The sequence below is a fragment of the Palaemon carinicauda genome, chromosome 7 (assembly GCF_036898095.1).
Source record: "Palaemon carinicauda isolate YSFRI2023 chromosome 7, ASM3689809v2, whole genome shotgun sequence".
In the NCBI taxonomy this organism is placed as follows: domain Eukaryota; kingdom Metazoa; phylum Arthropoda; class Malacostraca; order Decapoda; family Palaemonidae; genus Palaemon; species Palaemon carinicauda.
In genome coordinates, this window is record NC_090731.1 from 167952319 (window position 1) to 167977596 (window position 25278).

Here is a 25278-nt window from a genome sequence, read left to right on the forward strand (position 1 = left end):
AAGTTGTTGCACTGGTAACTGTCTGACAAAGTAATGGTCAAGCTACCTTGTTGAATCTGGTTACTGTGTCCTTGGATGACAAACCCTTCGTTACAGTATTCGTGTCTAGGGACAGGTACATTATTCTGTGCTTTAGAGTAAGTTTGGACTTTTCTAGATTCCTCACAATCCCCAGATCACAACAAAATGAGAAGTCTGTCCAGATGATATGTTGAGACAATCTGCCAGTCATCTAGTTAGTGAATCTGAGGAATTCCCTCTTCTAGATAGTGAATCAGATAAATTGCGTTTGCATGAGACCATATTAACACCAATGTAAACAATCGAGTGAATACCCGGCAGCTGCGTAGCCTACAGTAATATAAAAAATTTGGACTGAAAGAGATACTTATTTGAAGAATGATTTACAAGGTTTTGTAAGTCTATATCTCCAAAATCATAAAATTGTTCTTCTTACTGCATGTCTGACCATGCAGGGAGTTTCCATCCTGAACTAAATCTGGAGGACAAACTCATTCAGTGTTGAGAAGTCTACCGTATTACGGATCTCCAATTGTAAGACTTTCTCAACCAGAAACAGATAGCTAAGAAACACAGAGGGGTGTCCTGAGCTTCTATAGTGCAATTCAGGAGAATAGTACGCACCTCCGAATGCAGAACAAAGTCTTTGTTCCCCCGGTGATAAAAGGACAATGTTCTCGTAGCTGGATTGAGAGGAAGGGGAGATCTGGTAACTGATATGAAGAACGTCCACTGCTCTGCCCCCACGTGAAATTACCCCTTATCAATATTTTTATCAGACAACCCCTCACTAGTGGTTGTTGAATTGCCATCTCTAGCGTGAGTGCATGCCTTGCCTACATCTGGTCTAAAAGCTGGACAAGGTATTTGTCTAGGAAGGGAAGTGACCTAGGAGTTTTCCCAGGAAGTGGTTCGTGGTTTCCTAACCAACACCGTGGTGAAGTGAATCTTGGTTTGACTTCTTCCACTCCCCAGCCACAAGTTCTACCTACCAGGGAAAACAGAGTCATTTGACTACCAAACTTCTCAAAAATTAAGTACCTCTCTCTCTCTCCCGCTCATGAATTTGGAGGCCACCTTGTATTGCCCAAGTACAGTATACAGTTGGGCCACTGATGTACCAAAAGTTCCAGAGACTTTGCTCCTGACAAAGCCAGGAATTTTAAACTTTTTTTTTTTTTCCCATGACCACGAAGCACACACGGTCACAGTAGTGAATGCAGTCTCTGGTGCACTATTGTTAAACGTGCTAGTGTGAGAGCGCAACAAGCACAGGCAAGGTCTGGCGATGCAGGGTTTTCTGATCTAATTGGAAAAGGTTATACTTGCGAAGATTGGTATTCACTGGCGTACACAGACATATTGCACACTAGTGGGTGCATCATACATTGAAGGGCTATAGTGTTTCTTTCAGGAAGAACTTATTCCTCTCAATACAGTCCTCTTTCCAAACTTGTAGCGGGTAGGGCAAATAAGGACGTCTGAATCAAGGTAGTAGGTCGGACAGGGCACCGACCACCCGTTATATACTACCGCTTGTGACTGGCCAGACACTACTACATTGAGTCCTTCACTCTGGTTACGGTTCACTTTCCCTACCTACACATATACCGAATAGTCTTACCTATTCTTAACAGATTCTCCTCTGTCATCATAGACCTGACAACACTGATTAACAACAAATTCTACTTCACCCAAGGGGTTAACTACTTTACTGAAATTGTTCAGTGGCTACTTTCCTCTTGGTAAGGGTAGAAGAGACTCTTTAGCTATGGTAAGCAGCTCTTCTAGGACGACACTCTAAAATTAAATCATAGTCCTTTAGTCTTGGGTAGTGTCATAGCCCCTGTTTCATGGTCTTCCAGTCTTGGGTTAGAGTTCTCTGGCTGGATGGTACACTAATTTATCTTCCTCTTATTTGTTAGTTTTTCTAGTTTATACAGGAAATATTTATTTTAATATTGTTACTGTTCTTAAACTACGTTTTTTCTTGTTTCCTTTCCTTACTGGGCTATTATTATCATTATTAAATGCTAAGCTACAACCCTAGTTGGAAAAGCAGGATGCTATAAGCCCAGGGGCCCCAACAGGGAAAATAGCTCAGTGAGGAAAGGAAACAAAGAAAAATAAAATATTTTAAGAATAGTAACATTAAAATAAATATTTCCTATATAAACAATAAAAACTTCAACAAAACAAGAGAAAGAGAAACTAGATACAACAGTGTGCCTGAGTGTACCCTCAAGCAAGAGAACTCTAACCTAGGCTTATAGCATCCTGCTTTTCCAACTGGAGTTGTAGCTTAGCAAGTACTGTAATAATAATATTAGCTGGCTGATAAGAGTTCAGACCCAATGACATCACAAAATGCTGAAGTTTTAATCCCCTTCACAGGATCAAATCCAATGGCGTATCAAATGGTACAAGATTTCATACTTCAAAGAATGCTCCTGAGGGGCGTAGTTAGCCAAACAGGGGAATCTCCTGGCTTCGAGAATTGTACAAGAGTTAAAAGGAAAATGTAAAAACCAATTTCAGAGAAGCCAATAGCTTCCTGTTCAGTCTTCTATCATGGGGGAGGGGTTCCCCCTTCCAGCTAGTAATTGGCAATATCTCGCAAGTTTAACTGAAGAGTTCCAGCTGCCCTTATTCAATACCTAAGTAAAATTACAAAGGTTTGTATTCATGTAGGAGCAAATAACGAATTAACAATCTTCAGAGCTGAGAAATTACAGCGTCTCGAATGGTTTAATTCCTGATAAGTGACAAAGGTTGCTGCATTCCTACCAGACAGCATTGACTCTCCAAAGCCTTTAAACTAAAGGTAATGATCTGCACAAAGTACATGGGGATGCTTATAAACATTCACTCCTCTGACAACAGGTGTTGATCAACACCTGTTTAGATTGTAGCGTTTAACCTCTACACAAACTTCTTCCTTCTAATCCATTCCTAGCAACTGCAATAATTTCTTGAAATATAAAAATTTAAGTTTATAGGGAGATGACAGTACATGCATACTTGTCATTGGCTAAAACAAAAGTAAAGGCTCCGACTAGAAAGGGATGAGACACCTTCATCAGTTGGATAACCGTTACCAAACTTTTAACATCTGTTAAAGGACGAGGTTTTGTATGCTGCGTGGGAACAACGTTGGTTCATTACAGTGTGGAATTTTTTGGATTAAATAATTCCAATTTTCACAAGTTAATTTTGGTATACTGGCTGACATTTCCACATTAACTTGAGTCGAGAGATGAAGATTAAACTGAACAAGTCAAAACATAGTTATATCAAATTAATACATTTCCTACAATTAGTCTGATCACTTAGATTTAATGACAATTTTTGGGGCAATATATATAGCAAGACCAAAAGCAACTTGCAATAAAGTATCCACAACCTTTCTTCATAGTTTAATTAAATTTGAGATATTGTCAATGTAAAGTTCTAGAGGTTGGGACCAGTCCTTGATGTATTTACAACTGTTGGAGATTTGTTAGGGTTTAAACCCCACCCTTCCTTAATAAGTCAAAATATATGGACACTAAGCTTAGAAACAAGATATTCATTTCTTTACAGCAGTCACTATAGTGTCTGTTAATGATTCTTTGTAAGATTTATTCAAAAATTCATTAATGCTAAGACCCCACTTTTGTTTTAGCTTGAACACAAAAGCCTCAATATATAAATAAATGGTGGTAATAAAAACAAGTAATCTTGCCAACGCCAATAGAGGGATTCGTGTACAGCATGGAAATTTTCATTAAGGGCATCACCTATTCAGTAAAAGCAAATCTGCAGTCCTGGGAACAATTTAAGTTTTAATAAAATTCTTACCGGTTACAAATACCAGAGGTAAGATTGACCATTTTACCCCCAAAAGGACGTACTGGTACGTTTCACAAAAGCCATCCCTTTACCCCCATGGACGTACCGGTACGTCCTTGCAAAAAATGCTATTTTTTTTTTCAGATTTTTTAATAATTTTTTTGAGAAAATTCAGGCATTTTCCAAGAGAATGAGACCAACCTGATCTCTCTATGGCAAAAATTAAGGCTGTTAGGACAATTAAAAAAATATATACTGCAAAATGTGCTGGGAAAAGAAGGTTAAGGGTTGGAAATTTCCAAATAGCCTGGGGGTAAAAGGGTTAATAAACTGTTCATCCTAAAGCTGATGACGATTAAAAGAAAGGGGCATCAGCCCCTAATTTGCTTGGTATATTTCTAATTTTCTTTCAGTTTGGATTGTTGGATGGTGTATCAAGAGGTTTATCTTGGTCCCATGTTTTGGGTTAGTTCTCTTTCTTGAGGGCATACTCAGGCATGCAATTCTATATTAAATTTTGTTTTACTTTTATTTGATACTGAAGATTTATTTAATAAACTAGATCTTTAAGTAAAAATATTTCGATGTTTGTATTTAAATATTTTTACTTGAAGCTAATTTAATGCTCTCAAAATATTCTATTCAATTGCTTCCTTTCCTCACTGGGTTATTTTCCTTGGAGCTTTTGGCCTCACAGGATATTGCTCTTATAGCTATGGTTGTAGCTTAGCTTGTAATACTTAGAATTTGGAACGGACCCATTAATCCACTTACTAACCATGTGTAAACCCACAGTTCACCAAATAGTAAGTTATGCAAGTGGTTGGGCACTTTAGGCCACTCAAGTAACCATGTGAAAACCCTCAGTTCACCAAATAGTAAGTTATGCAAGTGGGAAGATACACCAAAGACCTGACCTCTAACCTTTTCCCATTTTGTGTAAAAATCCTGTACCTTTGTACAGAATTACTTTCCGATAGCTTTGGATCAAAAATACAAGAAAAGCTTTGTATGTTATTACTTGCTAAGCTACATCCCTAGTTGGAAATGCAGTTATATGTTATTACTTGCTAAGCTACATCCCTAGTTGGAAAAGCAGTTTTATGTTATTACTTGCTAAGCTACATCCCTAGTTGGAAATGCAGTTATATGTTATTACTTGCTAAGCTACATCCCTAGTTGGAAATGCAGTTATATGTTATTACTTGCTAAGCTACATCCCTAGTTGGAAAAGCAGTTATATGTTATTACTTGCTAAGCTACATCCCTAGTTGGAAAAGCAGTTATATGTTATTACTTGCTAAGCTACATCCCTAGTTGGAAAAGCAGTTATATGTTATTACTTGCTAAGCTACATCCCTAGTTGGAAATGCAGTTATATGTTATTACTTGCTAATCTACATCCCTAGTTGAAAAAGCAGTTATATGTTATTATTTGCTCAGCTACATCCCTAGTTGGAAAAGCAGTTATATGTTATTACTTGCTAAGCTACATCCCTAGTTGGAAATGCAGTTATATGTTATTACTTGCTAAGCTACATCCCTAGTTGGAAATGCAGTTATATGTTATTACTTGCTAAGCTACATCCCTAGTTGGAAATGCAGTTATATGTTATTACTTGCTAATCTACATCCCTAGTTGAAAAAGCAGTTATATGTTATTATTTGCTCAGCTACATCCCTAGTTGGAAAAGCAGTTATATGTTATTACTTGCTAAGCTACATCCCTAGTTGGAAAAGCAGTTATATGTTATTACTGGCTAAGCTACATCCCTAGTTGGAAAAGCAGTTATATGTTATTACTTGCTAAGCTACATCCCTAGTTGGAAAAGCAGTTATATGTTATTACTTGCTAAGCTACATCCATGGCTGGAAAAGCAGGATGCTATGAGCCCAAGTGCTCCAACAGGGAAAATAGCCCAGTGAAGAAAGGAAATGAACTACACGACAAGTTTAGGTACAATAACATTTAAATTGACCTTTCATATACAAATTCTAAACTTCAAATTAACAATACTGTTAAGAAGATAGAACAGTGTGCTCAGGGGTACCATCAAGCAAGAAAACTGTACCCCAAGACAGTGGAAGAGGGGCTATGGCACTAACCAGGACTAGAGAACAATGGTTGGATTTTGTTGTTCTCCTAAGAGTTGCTTTCCATGGCTAGTCTCTCTTCTATCTTTACCAAGAGGAAAGTAGCCACTGAACAACTACATTGCAGTAGTTACAACTCTTGCGTGAAGAACTGTTTGGTTATGTGTTGTTAGGTGTATGAGGACAGAAGAATGTGGAAAGAATATGCCAGACTATTCGGTGTATGCGTAGGCATAGGAAAAATGAGCCGTAACCAGAGAGAGGAATCCAATGTAGTTACGTCTAACCAGCCAAAGAAACCATTTACTCTCTAACTAGAATCAATGTCTTCCCATGGTTGTCCAGTCACGCTAACTGTATTTCCTCAAGGCTCGGCTTATGCCTTATATATATAAATATATATATATATATATAAAAAGTCACAGTTTAGAAAAAAAATTTAAAAGTTGATTTTTTTTTCATGAGTAACATTAAAATTCAATAAAATTTCAGATTTTTTTTGGAAACTTCAACTCTAAAACCATAGCAAGTGATTTTTTTCTTAGAGTAAAATTATATTTCAAAAACTTAACTCTTAAAACCACTTCATGCAATGGAAGTAAAACCAACATGGTACGAGAATAAGGTATTTATTTTAACGGTTGGACTTGGCAACACGTTCAAGTTCATCCTTCTTCTTGATGGCGTAGCTGTTGGATGATCCCTGAAACAAAAAAAAAAAAAAAAAAAAAAAATTATTTATTTTAGGGTCAATACAAACTGTCATCAAAACTTAAAACAACCCATTCTAAATTCAAAATTTCACAAAACTTAAGACCACCCATTCTAAATTCAAAATTTCACAAAACTTAAAACCACCCATTCTAAATTCAAAATTTCACAAAACTTAAGACAACCCATTCTAAATTCAAAATTTCACAAAACTTAAAACAACCCATTCTAAATTCAAAATTTCACAAAACTTAAAACAACCCATTCTAAATTCAAAATTTCACAAAACTTAAAACAACCCATTCTAAATTCAAAATTTCACAAAACTTAAAACAACCTATTCTAAATTCAAAATTTCGCAAAACTTAAAACAACCCATTCTAAATTCAAAATTTCGCAAAACTTAAAAAACCCATTCTAAATTCAAAATTTCACAAACAAAACTAATCTCAAAACAAAAAACCCGGTAGATTACCATATAATCTACATGAAAAGTAATTAATCTAACATAGTTGGACCATTGAGAAAAGTTGCAAATTGTTATAAAGAATTTCAATATGTTCTCCATGCCACTAAGTCTTCAGATATGCCTTACCTTTGCAGCATTAATCAACTCATCAGCTAAGCATTCAGCAATGGTCTTGATGTTTCGGAAAGCAGCTTCACGTGCACCAGTAGTCAACAACCAGATAGCCTGAAAATATTGTGCTTTTATTGAACTACAGTATAATAATAATAATAATGTTTATTGGACAAAAAATATTTACATACAAAGATTTACAAAAAGAAAAAAAGATTCATTCCAAGCCCATGTGGAGCAGAGCTCTTCGGGCAATAATACAACTAAAATAATATCATCACTTAAGTAAAAATAAAAAATAAAGTAAATATGGATAGATATACAAAATGTACGCATACATATACATAAGTATACAAATAGATACATATAAATGAGATTCTTAGCCTAAAAACAAATGGAAATGCCTATTTATATGATAAAGAAGGATGGTATATGAAAGCTAATGGTATATATTACAGGTTGCTTGGGTAAAGTTTTTTGAAAAATAAAAAAAATTTAAATCACATATTTTTGTAAAATAGCACTATCTAGGCCCTTCCAGAGTTGCTGATTTGGTACAAAAATGCTCTTCATTACTCTTGCACACCCCCACCATCTAACATAACGTTACTATGCCTCATAGTTTCAGGATCTCATGTCCAAAGGGTACTATCAAACCCCACTAATTGAGTTGTACTCTAGTGGTGTTAGCGAATCCTTCACATTAATTTAGCACACTTCCGACACCTCAGTAATAGTATAATCATTAAGGCTTTAAACTGTGCAACTTGAAATTTCACTTATTCCAAGGGTAAAAATTTAGATACTCAATTTAAGAGGAGTTTCCCATTTCTGAGATCAACAGTAAACATGCATACATACATATACCAAGGAACTTCCCCCAATTTTGGGGGGTAGCCGACATCAACAAAGAAACAAAAACAAAAAAGGGACCTCTACTCTCTACGTTCCTCCCAGCCTAACAAGGGACTCAACCGAGTTCAGCTGGTACTGCTAGGGTGTCACAGCCCACCCTCCCACATTATCCACCATAGACGAAGCTTCATAATGCTGAATCCCCTACTGCTGCTACCTCCGCGGTCATCTAAGGCATCGGAGGCAGCAGCAGGGCCTACTGGAACTGCGTCACAATCGCTCATTCATCCAAAAACCCTGCAAGCGCACTTTCTACACAAACCATCCACCTGACATGGGATATCTTTAATGTATTTCCCCCCCTCATTACCTGGCCTTTATTATCATCCAGCTACCTTACTGTTAATTTTATATTGCATTGCATATATAAAATTACAATATCGAACTGACATTGTGAGAATCTACTCCCATGAAAACCTGACACTTTAAAAACAAAATAGGCTACAACATACCTAATATGAATATTCTAAAACCCGAGTTAGCTTGAACTAAAAACAAATTAAACTTAGGAAAAAGCTTAAATCTTAGATAAAATTTTCCTAACAACCTTAGAAAATTCTTGCAACCATTTTTAAAAAAATGTTGCCAGTACAATATAATTGTTAAAATGGCATTTGAAATAAATTTGTAGTCAAATATTTGCTAACTTCCAATATAAAACCATGTCAAAATAGCAGCATTCCATCTCCTTATAGCTTTGGTAGGAAGACAAAATATTAAATTCTAAATCCCCGAAATATAAAAAATACTTTTAAAAGATATCTCAAACTATTTTACATTTTTAAATGATATATTCTCAAAAGTTCAATGAAATAAACCAATGACAAAAATTGTACCAATGTCCAAAGGGTACTATCAAACCCCACTCATCGAGTTGTACTCTTAGTGGTGTTAGCGAATCCTTCACATTAATTTCGCACACTTCCGACACCTTAGTAACAGAATAATCATTAAGGCTTTAAAACGTGCAAATTTCAAGTCCGTTATTTCTTATTTTGACACATTACATAACCCATTTCTAGGATACACATTAAAAATTCAACCCTCCCACATCTCTTGCTCTTTCTAACAAAATTCTATTCTTTTCAAATGATACCACATCTAAAGTTTTGATCCATTCAATGAAATAAGCCAATGTCCAAAGGGTACTATCAAACCCCACTCATCGAGTTGTACTCTTAGTGGTGTTAGCGAATCCTTCACATTAATTTTGCACACTTCCGACACCTTAGTAACAGAATAATCATTAAGGCTTTAAAACGTGCAAATTTCAAGTCTGTTATTTCTTATTTTGACACATAACATAACCCATTTCTAGAATACACATTAAAAATTCTACCCTCCCACATCTCTTGCTCTTTCCAACAAAATTCTATTCTTTTCAAATGATACCACATCTAAAGTTTTGATCCTTTCAATGAAATAAGCCAATGTCCAAAGGGTACTATCAAACCCCACTCATCGAGTTGTACTCTTAGTGGTGTTAGCGAATCCTTCACATTAATTTTGCACACTTCCGACACCTTAGTAACAGAATAATCATTAAGGCTTTAAAACGTGCAAATTTCAAGTCTGTTATTTCTTATTTTGACACATAACATAACCCATTTCTAGAATACACATTAAAAATTCTACCCTCCCACATCTCTTGCTCTTTCCAACAAAATTCTATTCTTTTCAAATGATACCACATCTAAAGTTTTGATCCTTTCAATGAAATAAGCCAATGTCCAAAGGGTACTATCAAACCCCACTCATCGAGTTGTACTCTTAGTGGTGTTAGCGAATCCTTCACATTAATTTTGCACAGTTCCGACACCTTAGTATTAAGAGTAATCATTAAGGCTTTAAAACGTGCAGATTTCAAGTCCGTTATTTCTTATTTTGACACATTACATAACCCATTTCTAGGATACATACATACATATACCAAGGCACTTCCCCCAATTTTGGGGGGTAGCCGACATCAACAATGAAACGAAAACCAAAAGGGGACCTCTACTCTCTACGTTCCTCCAGCCTAACAAGGGACTCAACCGAGTTCAGCTGGTACAGCTAGGGTGCCACAGCCCAACCCCCCCAAATTATCCACCACAGATGAAGCTTCATAATGCTGAATCCCCTACTGCTGCTACCTCCGCGGTCATCTAAGGCATCGGAAGCAGCAGCAGGGCCTACTGGAACATTAAAATTTCTACCCTCCCACATCTCTCGCTCTTTCTAACAAAATTCTATTTTTTTTTTCAAATGATACCACATCTAAAGTTTTGATCCATTCAATGAAATAAGCCAATGTCCAAAGGGTACTATCAAACCCCACTCATCGAGTTGTACTCTTAGTGGTGTTAGCGAATCCTTCACATTAATTTCGCACACTTCCGACACCTTAGTAATAGAGTAATCATTAAGGCTTTAAAACGTGCAAATTTCAAGTCTGTTATTTCTTATTTTGACACATAACATAACCCATTTCTAGAATACACATTAAAAATTCTACCCTCCCACATCTCTTGCTCTTTCCAACAAAATTCTATTCTTTTCAAATGATACCACATCTAAAGTTTTGATCCTTTCAATGAAATAAGCCAATGTCCAAAGGGTACTATCAAACCCCACTCATCGAGTTGTACTCTTAGTGGTGTTAGCGAATCCTTCACATTAATTTTGCACACTTCCGACACCTTAGTAACAGAATAATCATTAAGGCTTTAAAACGTGCAAATTTCAAGTCTGTTATTTCTTATTTTGACACATAACATAACCCATTTCTAGAATACACATTAAAAATTCTACCCTCCCACATCTCTTGCTCTTTCCAACAAAATTCTATTCTTTTCAAATGATACCACATCTAAAGTTTTGATCCTTTCAATGAAATAAGCCAATGTCCAAAGGGTACTATCAAACCCCACTCATCGAGTTGTACTCTTAGTGGTGTTAGCGAATCCTTCACATTAATTTTGCACAGTTCCGACACCTTAGTATTAAGAGTAATCATTAAGGCTTTAAAACGTGCAGATTTCAAGTCCGTTATTTCTTATTTTGACACATTACATAACCCATTTCTAGGATACATACATACATATACCAAGGCACTTCCCCCAATTTTGGGGGGTAGCCGACATCAACAATGAAACGAAAACCAAAAGGGGACCTCTACTCTCTACGTTCCTCCAGCCTAACAAGGGACTCAACCGAGTTCAGCTGGTACAGCTAGGGTGCCACAGCCCAACCCCCCCAAATTATCCACCACAGATGAAGCTTCATAATGCTGAATCCCCTACTGCTGCTACCTCCGCGGTCATCTAAGGCATCGGAAGCAGCAGCAGGGCCTACTGGAACATTAAAATTTCTACCCTCCCACATCTCTCGCTCTTTCTAACAAAATTCTATTTTTTTTTTCAAATGATACCACATCTAAAGTTTTGATCCATTCAATGAAATAAGCCAATGTCCAAAGGGTACTATCAAACCCCACTCATCGAGTTGTACTCTTAGTGGTGTTAGCGAATCCTTCACATTAATTTCGCACACTTCCGACACCTTAGTAACAGAATAATCATTAAGGCTTTAAAATGTGCAAATTCAAACTCCACTCATTCTTATGATGACGAACCGGTATAAAACGTCTAATGCTTTCCTACCTGATTTCCCATCTCGGTTTGATATCTCTGGTAACAAATATTTTCCCGCCTAGTGTTCTACTTCACTAATTTTTTAATGAAAATAGGAAAATAAAAAATAGAATCCATTAACTCAATCTACCTACAGACCCAGCAAAATTTTATCCATTGTTGGTTGAAATACTGTATAAATGTTATAGTTGGCTTAATTCCAGTACACTTTATGGGAAGCTAAGAAGACATTGACAGATGTACAGTACACTGAAAGAGGTAACTGTTTAGGAGATGGTTAACCTGTTGGCAACGGTTCCTGTAAAACAAAGTCGGTGAGCTTGTAACCCAGTGACCAAAAGAATTTTCAAAACTTAATTCCATGAAGTGCTATGAAGGAAATATCTATATTCTTCTATACATTTCATAAAATTAAACATACTTTAAATTACGCGTTTATAAACTCAGCGACTGTTTTACAGGCAGCAATGCCCACAGTTTCTTTTGCTAAACACAAGGTTACCTGCTGGTTACAATAAAGAACTGTACAAAGTCTCCTTCACTTCCCGTGAATTAATGAGATTCATGAAGCCAACTACACCTTCCAAATTATGGATGAAAAATCAAATTGTCCAAAAGGGTACTACCAAACCCCACCTCTTAAAAGTGGTGCTAGCGAATCCTTTGACTTGATCTAGCACACTTCGACACCTCAGCAATATTTGCAGTTGCCAAGGAGGCTATAGGAAGGTGCAATTTCCCATAATTAACAATTCATTGTTTGTATGTCTTTGTGTGTTTGTGAATCGCATAACTCAAAATTTATTTGACCTATGATTCGCATAACTCAAAAACTATTTGACCTATGATTCGCATAACTCAAAAACTATTTGACCTATGATTCGCATAACCCAAAAACTATTTGACCTATGATTCGCATAACTCAAAAACTATTTGCCCTGTGATTCGCATAACTTGGAAACTATTTGACCTGTGATTCACATAACTTAAAAACTATTAGACCTGTGATTCACATAACTTAAAAACTATTTGACCTGTGATTCACATAACTGAAAAACTATTTGACCGATTCTTACATCAACTAACAGCTCCCAAGTATTTTCAATATCTCTATTTTTCCTAACTACAAACCTGAATGTCAGAATATCATCTTGTCTAAACTCGGATAAACTCTCACTGCCACACAGGAGTGTGTTTAATAGGAGAACGACTTCAGCGAAGCTGGAACGGCCATTTAAACTTTTTTACGAAGTAAACAGATACTTATGTGGCGGGCAGGAGCCCCACCCCATACTGAGCAATTTTTGCTTTGACCTTTAACAAGGACTTGCAAGGTGGTTAAGGTAGACAGTTTAACAAGAAATGACCCAGGTTTTAGTTATGAAAAATAAAAATAACTTTAAATATTGTGATGTGTTCTTCCACAAATACAAACCATTATCCTATTAAGGAAACTCCCCCTTCGGAGGAAAAACTCCATATAACCAAATTGGCTGGTTAACAACTTGCGAAATGGCTATGCACTTCATTACCCAGGATTATTCTTGTCAACATCTTACTATCTGAGAATAAATCTATTAGAAATGATGTTAGATCCCTCCCAGGAGACATGCAGGCAGTCCAACCAGATATGTATTCAATGTTCAGTACGCTCATAAGAAATGGAGTTAGCGCCTGTCTAGGAGAATGGGGGGAGAGAGATCGATATTATCCTCATGTAAAGGGAAAGTACTCTGATGTGAAGCGTACCTGCTTCTGGGGAAAGGTTATTGTTGGACGGGAGTTGTTCTTTAGCAATTTTTAATACATTATTTGCAGCTTTCAAGTGTTAAATTTTAGGTTACGACAAATGTAACCACCATCAGGTATACCGGTCGCAGTCATAAAAATCAATCAGCCTCAACTAGTAGAGTATCTGTACCTCGTAGAGGAGCATCAGCAAATCCGGAGACAATTGCAGAGCAGTACTTGGGAGACGCCAGGGTATTCTAAGCCTGATGTCGTTAACATACTTACGAATTGGTTTACCTATGTAGACAGGCAGAAAGGCTAAAACAACCAGCAGTAAATAGGCATATGACGACGCCGAGAAGTACGTCAGTATTGTATGGCGGCTGAAGTTAAAGTAAACACCTGTTCCAGCTTTGCTAAAGTTATACTCCTACTAATGGACAATGGCTTGTATTTGTGCAGGATCAAGTACACTATAGTCCATTTCTTTTAGCGATGCATATTTGCACCGACTAGCAGCGGTGCCCTTTCAACTCGGAAAAGTTTCCGGATCGCTGATTGGTTGGACAAGATAATTCTAACCAATCAGCGATCAGGAAACTTTTCCGAGCTAAAAGGGCACCGCCGCGAGTCGGTGAAAATATACATCGCTAAAAGAAATGGACTATAGTGAACATTTGTTCAAGGGTAATTATCAAACACCATTCAAGTCGAAATGATATCCGCGGATCCCATGAAATTACTCTTGCACAATTACTAGAAGACCAAAAAATTAGTCTACTATGAAGTTGTGCAATAAATTAAGCTTGAAATACTGTATACCTGTATTCTGCATGGCTTAAGAATGCATTAGCAAATATGGGAAATTCAGCTCTATGCAACTGCCTTGACTTGACCAAACCACAGAGCTAACACTTGAAGCTTTAAAGACTGGCTAACATTTGAACAAGAAAAAAAAACTGCCTATCCCAGTTCCTTTTCATTAAATTATATTGAATTTCTAAGTGCATACTTTAATACAAAGGATAAATGAAATCGCCCACAAAAAAAAAAAAAAAAAAAAAAGAGGCCTGAGAGATTTAAAAAAAAAAAAAAATTCTAACTGAAAACCAAAAATCCAATTAGATTCTTTTAAATCAAACTTTGGTTGCAGTTCTTTAACAAACTACTGACCTGGTTAACACGACGAAGTGGAGACACATCAACAGCCTGTCTTCTTACTGTACCAGCACGACCAATACGTGTGGAGTCTTCACGTGGTCCTGAGTTGATGATGGCATTGACTACAACCTGGACTGGATTCTGGGAGTATAGTAAAAACAATTAGCAAGAAGAGACTTCAAAGAGACTACACAATTCTAACATCACTACATAATATTCAAAACAACCTTTTCCAAAAAGAAAACCATTGAAAACTTACCTCACCAGTGAGAAGGTGAATGATTTCAAAAGAATGCTTCACAATGCGAACGGCAAGGAGCTTCTTGCCATTGTTACGACCGTGCATCATGAGAGAGTTTGTCAACCTCTCAACGATAGGGCACTGGGCTTTGCGGAATCGCTTGGCAGCATACCTTCCAGCTGAATGGGGTAAGTACTTGGCATAGTACTTCTTCACTGCAATATAATCCTGAAATTAAACAAATGATGAATTAGCTCTATTCTTTGTTACCTAGGTAGCACCTTAACCCTTTTACCCCAAATGGACATACTGGTACGTTTCACAAAAGCCGTCCCTTTACGCCCATGGACGTACCGGTACGTCCTTGCAAAAAATGCTATAAAATTTTATTTTTCATATTTGATAATTTTTTTTGAGAAAATTCAGGCATTTTCCAAGAGAATGATACCAACCTGACCTCTCTATGAAAAAACTTAGGCTTTTAGAGCAATTTTAAAAAAATATACTGCAAAATGTGCTGGGAAAAAAATAACCCCCTGGGGGTTAAGGGTTGGAAATTTCCAAATAGCCTGGGGGTAAAAGGGTTAAAAAAGGTATTAGGTTCCTGTGTATAATTTTGGGCAGGTATTATATGGTTGGACCTCAGATAACCAAAAAGTATCTAATTCTCAGAACAAAAGGCACAGCAAGGGAAACTTCAAGGTTCAAAACTGAATAACTAAGTGCAGATGAACCACTGGCAGACTTTTAACCCTTTTACCCCCAGGCTATTTGGAAATTTCCAACCCTTAACCACCAAGGGGTTATTTGTTCCCCAGCACATTTTGCAGTATATATTTTTAATTGCTCTAAGAGCCTTAATTTTTGTCATAGAGAGGTCAGGTTGGTCTCATTCTTGTGGAAAATGCCTGAATTTTCTCAAAAAATTATCAAAAATATGAAAAAATAAATTTTGCAGCATTTTTTTGCAAGGACGTACCGGTACGTCCATGGGGGTAAAGGGATGGCTTTTGTGAAACGTACCAGTATGTCCTTTGGGGATTCTTTTTAAAACTGACATTGTTCAACATATTGGACCACTAAGTTTACATAAATTACACATCAAAACTTACCTGAAGAGACATATCACTAAGCTGTACATCATCTAGAGACCATTTTCCAAACAGTTTGATCTCTGGCAGTTCTGGGGCAGCCTCAATCACTGGCGCGGGGGTGGCTGGCGCCTCTTCAGCAGCTTCATCAAAATCTGCCATCTGTATGACAAGATCCAATTAAACTACCAAACACAAAAAAAGAATACCAACACAAACAACCTTTCAGATGCCAGTTAAACAATATTAATTTCATATGTTAGAAGGGTACTATCAAACGCCACTCTCAGAGAAAAACTCTAGTGGTGTTAGCGAATCCTTCAAATTACTATTGCACACTCCCGACACCTTAATAACATATTACATACTAAGGTTTTAAAAAGGTGCAAATTTAAATCATTTACTCTAGCATCTTACCCATATAGATAAAAATTCGCTAATTAGGCCGGTAAATCAATATACAGTATTTTGTTATTCAAAAATAATCATTTGGAATGTGTATCCAGTACTGCAAACTAACCTTCCATGCAAGCCAACAAAGTAAAGGTGATAGTTTACAAAGTAAAGGTGATAGTTTACAAAGTAAAGGTGATAGTTTACAAAGTAAAGGTGATAGTTTACAAAGTAAAGGTGATAGTTTACAACACCACGCTCTCCATTTACTCCAAAATAATGCAATCCTGCATTTTCATCTTGCACAGTAATTAGGTGGTTATTTAAATTCTGGGAAAGCAATAATTAGCAAGATATGTTGAGGAAGGGGGCAGGGGTTATGAAAAGAAAATAACTCGGTTTTCTCACTTAACGACTCGGAACTGACATGTCAACACAGTCAACCAAACAGAATTCGTGATGCCAGCGTACATAAACAGAAGTCAGTGATGCCAGCGTACATCTGATATACTGTATATTCAAAATATGCTTAGTTAAAAATGGATTAATTACTCAAAAGTGTCCATAAAATATTCAATTTATAAATAGTGACACTGAGTAATCACTCAATTTTTTATTACTGTAAATATATTTTGAATATACAGTATATCAAATGTACGCTGGCATCACGAACTTCTGTTTATGTACGCTGGCATCACGAATCCTGTTTCGTTGACTTTGTTGACATGTTAGTACCAAGTCGTTTGGTGAGGAAACCGAGCTATTTTCTTTTTATAACCCCTTCCCCCTTCCTCAACATATCTTGCTAATTACAGTATTGCTTTCCCAGAATTTAAATAACCACCTAATTACTGTGCAAGAGGATAAAAACTGCAGGATTGCATTATTTTGGAGTAAATGGAGAGCGTGGTGTTGTATACTATTACCAAAGTAAATCTACTAGAAGTAGAGTGTATCGCGGAGAAAAAAAAAATCAATCCCACCCAATTACACTTAATATATAACCTTATTAAAACAAGTCCCTGAATTTCTTTTCAATTTTTATTTAAATTTCTTTCTTTATGGATTACATTGTCAGTACAGGGGTACCAAAGCCAAGAATGATTTGGGAGTGTTTCCCTTTTGAGAAAGGGAACCAAAGACTCGGACGATGGACACATACCACCTCGAACTAGGTCTAAATCAATGACACGGTAACAAAGACAACCCTGCAATTAAGAATTAGAGGATGCTCAAGGGTTCTTTGGGGAATCCATAGATCCCTTGTACGGAAAAAGTGTCTTACTATGCGAGTGAACTAAAGAATAAGAGCCTTCTGAGAGGTGCCTCTGTTCAAGGAGAAAGATATTATCCTCAGCCACGTGAAACTTCAGTGGCATAAAAGCAAAACTTTTTAACACTGATGGGAGAATTTTCAGTGTTCTAAATTGATCTCAGGTCAGAAAACACATAGGGTGAGAGGAAGACCTGATCCCATTGCAGTTAGATACTAGTAAAAATGTGATGGCAGTAACAGACCTGATGTTTAAGGATTTGTATCACTAAGAGTCAAATCCGGGTCACTGATCCATGCCACCATCCTTGGTTACAAGACCCTTGGGAAAATCTGATAAAGAAGGACCTGGAAAGGAAATACTATGTCTAGAGAATTCTTCTATTTGTTGTTCTGAAGAAAGGAAGTCTCTTAGCCTTCTTGCAACGAGCAACATACTTCTCCCCCGGAGAGGGCAGCCAATCCCTGCAAAAATCTCGAGTTAGAGAATAAAGGTACCTCTTACCGAAGTGACTGCCACAAATGACAAGGATCTACCTCGATCCAACCCATAAAGGTAACGACCGTGGTAAGTAATGTGTGTGTAGATTGCCTTACCTTGCGTAAGACACGAGCTCTTGCGTTGGCAGCCCGTGGTGAGTAAGCATATGATCTTAAGCAGCCCTCATAACCTAAACTACGCAAGGAAGGAAAGGCACAACAGCGTGCACAGCGATCATGGGGGATGTCAGTTCTGTAGGACAAACAAAAGAGTTGCCAGCCTCGATGAAACTGAACAGCTGATAACCATACAATGTTACTTGCATCCAAAGAATACTTTCTTTTAGGTCTTAGCCAAACGATTTAGGAGTAAACCTCTTATAAAAGAAGTGTTTGCGTTAGTGTAAGAACAGTGTTTTTCAGGCTGTCTTCTTGATTTGCCTAACGTTAAAACTTGAAGAATAAGAGGTCGTCCTCCTCGGACAGGTCATCGAGACGACGTCTCCAAGCCAAGAAGAGGCGCTATTTAAGGAAGCGCTGAGAAGTCTGCCTTCTCCTCCTCACCCAGTACCTCAAGGTACTTCAGGAGGCTCAGGAGTGGGAGCTGCTAACATGGCCACTGCCGCCACGGATGGTCTAGCTCTCCTTACAAACAGCCCACTAAGGCCTCTCGTGAGTGAGTCCCATAACAGCCTTTTGCCAGAACAAATACGGATTACCAACAGCTACAACAAAAAGTGTGCTCATAACATCTATAAATACACCAATGAGCTCTGATCTCCAAAGGTGAAAGCCATATTCTAGGAATGATCATAATGGACTTACTTCCCGACCTCAAAAGATTATTTCAAATTGAAGGTAGCACCTCTAAATTTGATAGTAGGTGATCCCCCCCCCACACACACACACAAAAGTCATGTGATTGATTAAAGTTTTATTTTAGTACATAACAGTTAAGATTTTGGAAACAACCAAATAGAGCTCATCAAACACACTTTGGTAACCTATAAACAAATCGGTGACTAACAACAACTTCCATACTTTTTAACTTTTTTACCAATCTATTTTGTTAAGTTTTGCTTAAATCTCCCATGAAATATGGTGCTCCTGTCCCAACTTTTGATTCCCCTCCACTGTACTAGTAGAGGTAGACATTTCCAATATAATGTAGTGATAACTTTAAATGTCACACTTTTTATTAACCTATCTCATACATGCACAAATACTGTACTGTACTTGTCAAGCTCCACCCTTAAGCTTCTCTTCGAACATGTTCAAACAGTTCTAGTGTAATCAGTCTTTATTAATATCCCAAACCAAGGGTAATTTGCTATTTGGAGAAAATATGTAACGTGTTTAAACTGGGGTCTTGAAAAACTGTTTTGATGACCAGGGGCGTGGGGAGGGCACCAGGGGCGTGGGGAGGGCACCAGGGGCGTGGGGAGGGCACCAGGGGCATGGGGAGGGTACCAGGGGTGTGGGGAGGGGCCCCAGGGGTGAGGGAAGGGGCCCCAGGGGTGAGGGGAGGGCCCCAGGGATGAGTCAACTTTTTAAAGAAATTAGGCAGTACAATTGGGAAAAAGTTTCAAGAGGAAGGACAGACCCCAAGTGGGTAAGAAAGCTACGCATGAGACGGTTTGAGAGAGAAGGGGATCACATGGCATAGGGCAGGCCAGCCGTTTGATAGGGATAGAGACATTGGTTGGATAAGGTTGTGGTATTGTTTCTTTCCCTTTTCAACCCAAACCTTGCTATGCGTCAATCTTATTGACGCATTATGAGCTGTCAAAGGGCGTCGATATTAGCAATGCTTCAGATTTCAATTTTTGCGGGATTCAGTCTCTGGACCTCCTGAGACTAGCTCAGTGACAGATACAACCAGTCAGCTTGCAGCTGAAGGAGAGTTGCCAGATATTACATGGTTTTACCTACAATAAAGGAGAAAAGGTAACAACCTTCAGGGGCGGCCGGTGTGACGCTCTGAACGATCCCCTGGTCTCAGAATTCTCCTTGATAATCTGCGCATGCGCAACCATTACCGTTTGCCAGTGCATACGAGGTTCATGTTCTATTTTCCTGTAATGTTAGCGTGCGCAGCTCAACATTACCGCGTGCCAGTACATACAAGCTTGATGTTTTATTTTCATGCGAGCGAAGCGAGCTAATGGCGGAAAAGAACCATTATACAATGTTACAGAGAATTCTGAGACCGGGGGATCGTTCAGACCGTCACACCGGAGCTATCGACGCATGTTTGTGTTAGTGGTAAGAATGTTTTAATTTCCAACAATTATATCATTATGATGTTTTTATTAATTAGAATGGCCTTTTACAATTATGAGTTTTTATCATATACTAGTGACAGATTAACAGCAATTGTGACAAACTATGAAAGTGTCGATTATCCAAACGCAATCAGTAAAATTTCTAGGTACAAACGCATCTGCCTGAAAAGGGATCTGAGAATGATGTATAACACACAATTGAAGTTTTTAAAAATGCATACAATATGAATAGGTTTAAATATACTTTTCACATATTCCTATGCTTTTACTTTTTGTTTCACAATGTAGGTAATAATAATGTTGACCAGCGTATGTGTATGCAAATACAAACATCTTTTCAACAAACAATTAGTTCATGTTTATTTATAAATTTTCTTACGATCATTCACTAAAATTGCTAACAAAAATATTAAAATTCAACAAAAACTTTTATCGACCCATCAAAAAGTAGTTCTATACACGTGTATCATTTATAATTTTATTCTTTTTAATAATTACAATCTTTACACTATTGCAAGATTTAATTATTAATCTCCATTTGAAGGACATTCGGGTAGTTTGTAGCGCTACGGCCAAGCGTCCTAATTTGCTTATCATTGCTCCAACTGTTATCTTGTATAGAATAAAAACGTTTGGGAATGGTCTACGGATCTTAAATATGTTGTGTAAGGGGGGGTCCGGGGGGGCACAGCCCCCTGGGTAAGGACACAGCTTTAAGCATAGGTTAGGTGGGTTTTTTAAGTAAGCTTCTCCCGTCGTACTCGTAGGTAAGGAAACTGATGTGTAAGGGGGGGTCCGGGGAGGGGGGGAAGCCCCCCCGTAAGGATACGGCTTTTAGCAAAGGTTAGGTGGGTTTTTAAAGTTAGCTTCTCCCGCCAAAATAGTTTATAGAACGACTGCCACAGTTCAGAATATTCCCGTTTTCTACGGGATCTGGCCGTCACCCAACAAAGGCTCCGGACATTCCTTTGCTATATATCTATTGGGTAATTTAATTTGTAATAAATGAGAAAAAAAGATTTATGAAGAAATAGGAGAACTGGTGCAGTCGCGGTCCTCTGGCAGCATTACCCTAGCACTTCGTGGGTTAAAATGTAGTTTATCGGAACTAACAAAATTTTAGTGGTATATGTATGATAGCAGTCACCTGTTGGGGGGTCGCAAAAGACGTTAACCCTGTTAGGCAAGGCCACAGCTAGGTTAGGTTAGGTGGGGCAGTTTAGGTCAGTTGGTGTCCATTTTCTATTCGCACGAGGAAGGTTTTGAAGGTTAATTTTTGGTGGAAATTAACAATTTTCAATTTTGGTGCACTGGCTTCCAATGCTAGGGGATGAGCCAGGTATCGACATCAAAAACACTTTTAAACACTTAGGGGCTTTTGTATATCAGCGGCCAGTTCCTCTCGCCTTGATTAAAAATGGACATCAACTAACAAACTGTTCTAACTTGACCTACGAGCTGTGTTCTTGTTCTTGTTGATGGGCGGAGGGAATTGCCTTTCCATCGGCACCTCCTTGGGTTTCTTCTTTATTCTAATTGTTCTTACCTACCTACCTGGCGAGGGGGGGGGGGGGGGTTTGCCGCCCCCGGGGAACCGCCTTTTACTACCGTATTGTAAATTTAACATACATACAGGTGGCCGCTACCATACATACACCCCGAATTGTCGTAATAAAAAGTTACTTAATCTTCCCAACGTAACCTTACCTACTTAGGTAAATAGGGACTAACTGCCCGTGCAACCACCGTTACACAGCCAATTTCTTAGTTGGCCGTAATACCGACAGGTGGCTATCATATATACATCCAGCTACGCGACTCAGTTTCTACAAAGTTTATCGCAGTTCTAAAATTTTGGAGCCTTTGTAGGGTGACGGCCAGAGCCCGTAGAAAACGGGAATATTCTGAACTGTGGCCGTCGTTCTAAAAACGATTTTAGCAGGAGAAGCTAACTTCAAAAACCCACCTAACCTATGCTAAAAGCCGTATCCTTACCCAAAGGGGCTTCGCCCCCCCCGGACCCCACCCCCTCCCCTTACACAAGTTTCCTTACCTACGAGTACGACAGGAGAAGCTAACTTAAAAAACACACCTAACCTATGCTAAATGCCGTGTCCTTAGCCAGGGGGGTGCGCCCCCCCCCCCCGAACCCCCCTCGCACGACATATTTAAGATCCTTAGACCATTTCCAAAAGTTTTTATTCTATACAAGATAACAGTTGGAGCGATAATGAACAAATTAGGACGCTTGGCCGTAGCGCTAAAAACTACCCGTTGGCCATAATACCTACAGGTGGCTATCATATATACATCCAGCTACGCGACTCAGTTTCTACAACCAGTTTAAGTTCTAAAATAGTTTATCGGTTCTAAAATTTTACACCTTGCATTTTCTCAGGCCAATTCAAGAATAAATACCACCTTAAGACATGGTGTAACATTCTAGTTTCATAAATACAGGAGGGTAATAAAGATAACCTCCTATTATACCTAGTTTAGTAAATAAATAGCAAAAATACCTCCTATTATACCTAGTTTAGTAAATAAATAGCAAAAATACCTCCTATTAGACCTAGTTTAGTAAATAAATAGCAAAAATACCTCCTATTATACCTAGTTTAGTAAATAAATAGCAAAAATACCTCCTATTAGACCTAGTTTAGTAAATAAATAGCAAAAATACCTCCTATTATACCTAGTTTAGTAAATAGCAAAAATACCTCCTATTATACCTAGTTTAGTAAATAAATAGCAAAAATACCTCCTATTATACCTAGTTTAGTAAATAAATAGCAAAAATACCTCCTATAATACCTAGTTTAGTAAATAAATAGTAGCAAAAATTGCAAACACCGTACTGTAAGCTGGTTAGAAGAGCTAGGGGTATCAAACAATCTACTCCAAAATAAAAGCAATTATCCCCAAACAATAAACACATCTACTGGTATGTTACAGATATTTGTAATCACAATTAAATAAAGACTTTGACTACAGTTGAATGAATTTATTGCTTTACCGTAAAAAACCACCGGCCAAAAATGTTACGGCATGGCATAATAAGAGTAGAAAGTACTAAAATAATACAAGGTTGATTACTAACAACCCCTTAAAGGTTTAATTTCTTAACTTTAACCGATAGGAGGTAATACACGCCACTTACATAAATTACACCACGTTTAACTTTGAAATATTACAGAAACGACAGATCACAGACATAAAACGCATGGCCAGACCACACGGGCCCATTTGTTTACATGGATTTTCACATATCTAAAGAAATATTCACAATTTAAATATACCTTCCTTCAATCAGTAATGGTACTTGTGTTCACAGTGTAAAACCTTTCTTCTTGCAATGAAGGAACTAAGATAAATACATTAAGTTATATGTTTCAATGGTGATGGACCTCACCTTCACGATGCTGTGTCGAGCAGAAAGAGATCGTTCGTAGTATCGACAAAAATATTCGTATTTTTCATAAGGTAGTTTCACTTAGTATTTTAACTAAGAATTTTTATCTAAATAAATAATTTAATATGTATAATAGTAAATATATGAATATATCAAAGTATTTCTTAAATAGATATTTACTGATTTGTATGACGAGCTTCCACTTCTGGCGGGACATTCAAAAACGATGTGTGATGTCGCTGACAAAATTTGGAAAAATATACATCAAAATTGATATTCAGTGTATAAAATTACTTATAATGGATAAATAATCAGAAACGGAAGCAGAAAATATACCACAAACTAAAAGGTAAAGGATGGAAGAAGTTTATGTATGTATGTATATATATATATATATATATATATATATATATATATATATATATATATATATATATATATATATATATATATATATATATATATATATATATATATATATATATATATATATATATATATATATATATGTGTGTGTGTGTGTGTGTGTGTGTGTGTGTGTGTGTGTGTATTAAGAAAGATTAATAAAAATCAGAAAGGAAAGTCAAATAGCAAGACAGTTCAGGGAATTAACATAGAATTACTAATGGATTATTATTAAAAATTGTGCTAAACTAAGCATAAATAATTTGAATTGCTACAGGAAATAAAAAGTTTAATATAGTTTATAAAGGGTACACTAGGCATTGGAAATTGTAGAGATAGAAATTAGAACACTATGGGAGTAGAGATGAACTCGCATCATTTGTAGTTTAGACATATTAAGACAAGCAAGTTGCTGAATGCAATGACGAAATACTAGTGATAAAGATAAAATAGAGGAGCCCTCAGTAGAACGCAGATCCCCGCCACTGTAGCTTATATCTCAATCTTTTCCTCGACCTTGACCTCTGACATAGGACTTTCAAAATTAAATCGCTTCCACGATTCAACATAATTAATCCATGAAAGTTTCACTACTCTGTGAACAAAATTGTGGCCAGGAAGTTGTTCACACACATACAAACGGACAAACGGGAGCAAAAATATAACCTTCCCAATTTCGTTGGCGGAGGCAATGAAAGAACTTTAATATCAGTACAGGGCATTAAGCAAGTTGTTAGGAAGTGAAAGAGTTATGGGAAAAGTAAAAAAAAAAAAAACAATTTTATATATACATCGTCGAGATATGCAATAAGGGAAATGGCAAAGGAAAACAAAGTGTGATATCGTATTGGAAACTTCGAAGATCGAAAATAGAATAAAAGAAGTTATGATAGTAATAATAATAATAATAATAATAATAATAATAATAATAATAATAATAATAATAATAATAATAATAATAATTATTATTATTATTATTATTATTATTATTATTATTATTATTATTATCATTATCATTA

At 37.1% G+C, this 25278-nt stretch overlaps 1 protein-coding gene across 2 annotated transcripts; it reads right to left on the reverse strand.

Annotated features, from left to right (window-relative positions):
- Positions 1 to 6558: 6558 nt before the first annotated feature.
- LOC137643713 (uncharacterized) lies at positions 6559 to 23947 on the reverse strand. Of its 2 annotated transcripts, none has more exons than XM_068376413.1 (6): positions 23855 to 23947; positions 16033 to 16173; positions 14939 to 15148; positions 14692 to 14820; positions 7253 to 7351; positions 6559 to 6649 (listed from the first exon to the last, which is right to left on the reverse strand). In XM_068376413.1, exons 2-6 carry the CDS (start codon positions 16171 to 16173, stop codon positions 6581 to 6583), a joined length of 648 nt encoding a protein of 215 aa, XP_068232514.1. In that variant the 5' UTR covers positions 23855 to 23947; the 3' UTR covers positions 6559 to 6580. The 2 variants fall into 2 exon arrangements, with proteins under 2 accessions (XP_068232514.1, XP_068232517.1); XM_068376416.1 differs by having other exon boundaries at positions 23742 to 23881.
- Positions 23948 to 25278: the final 1331 nt, after the last annotated feature.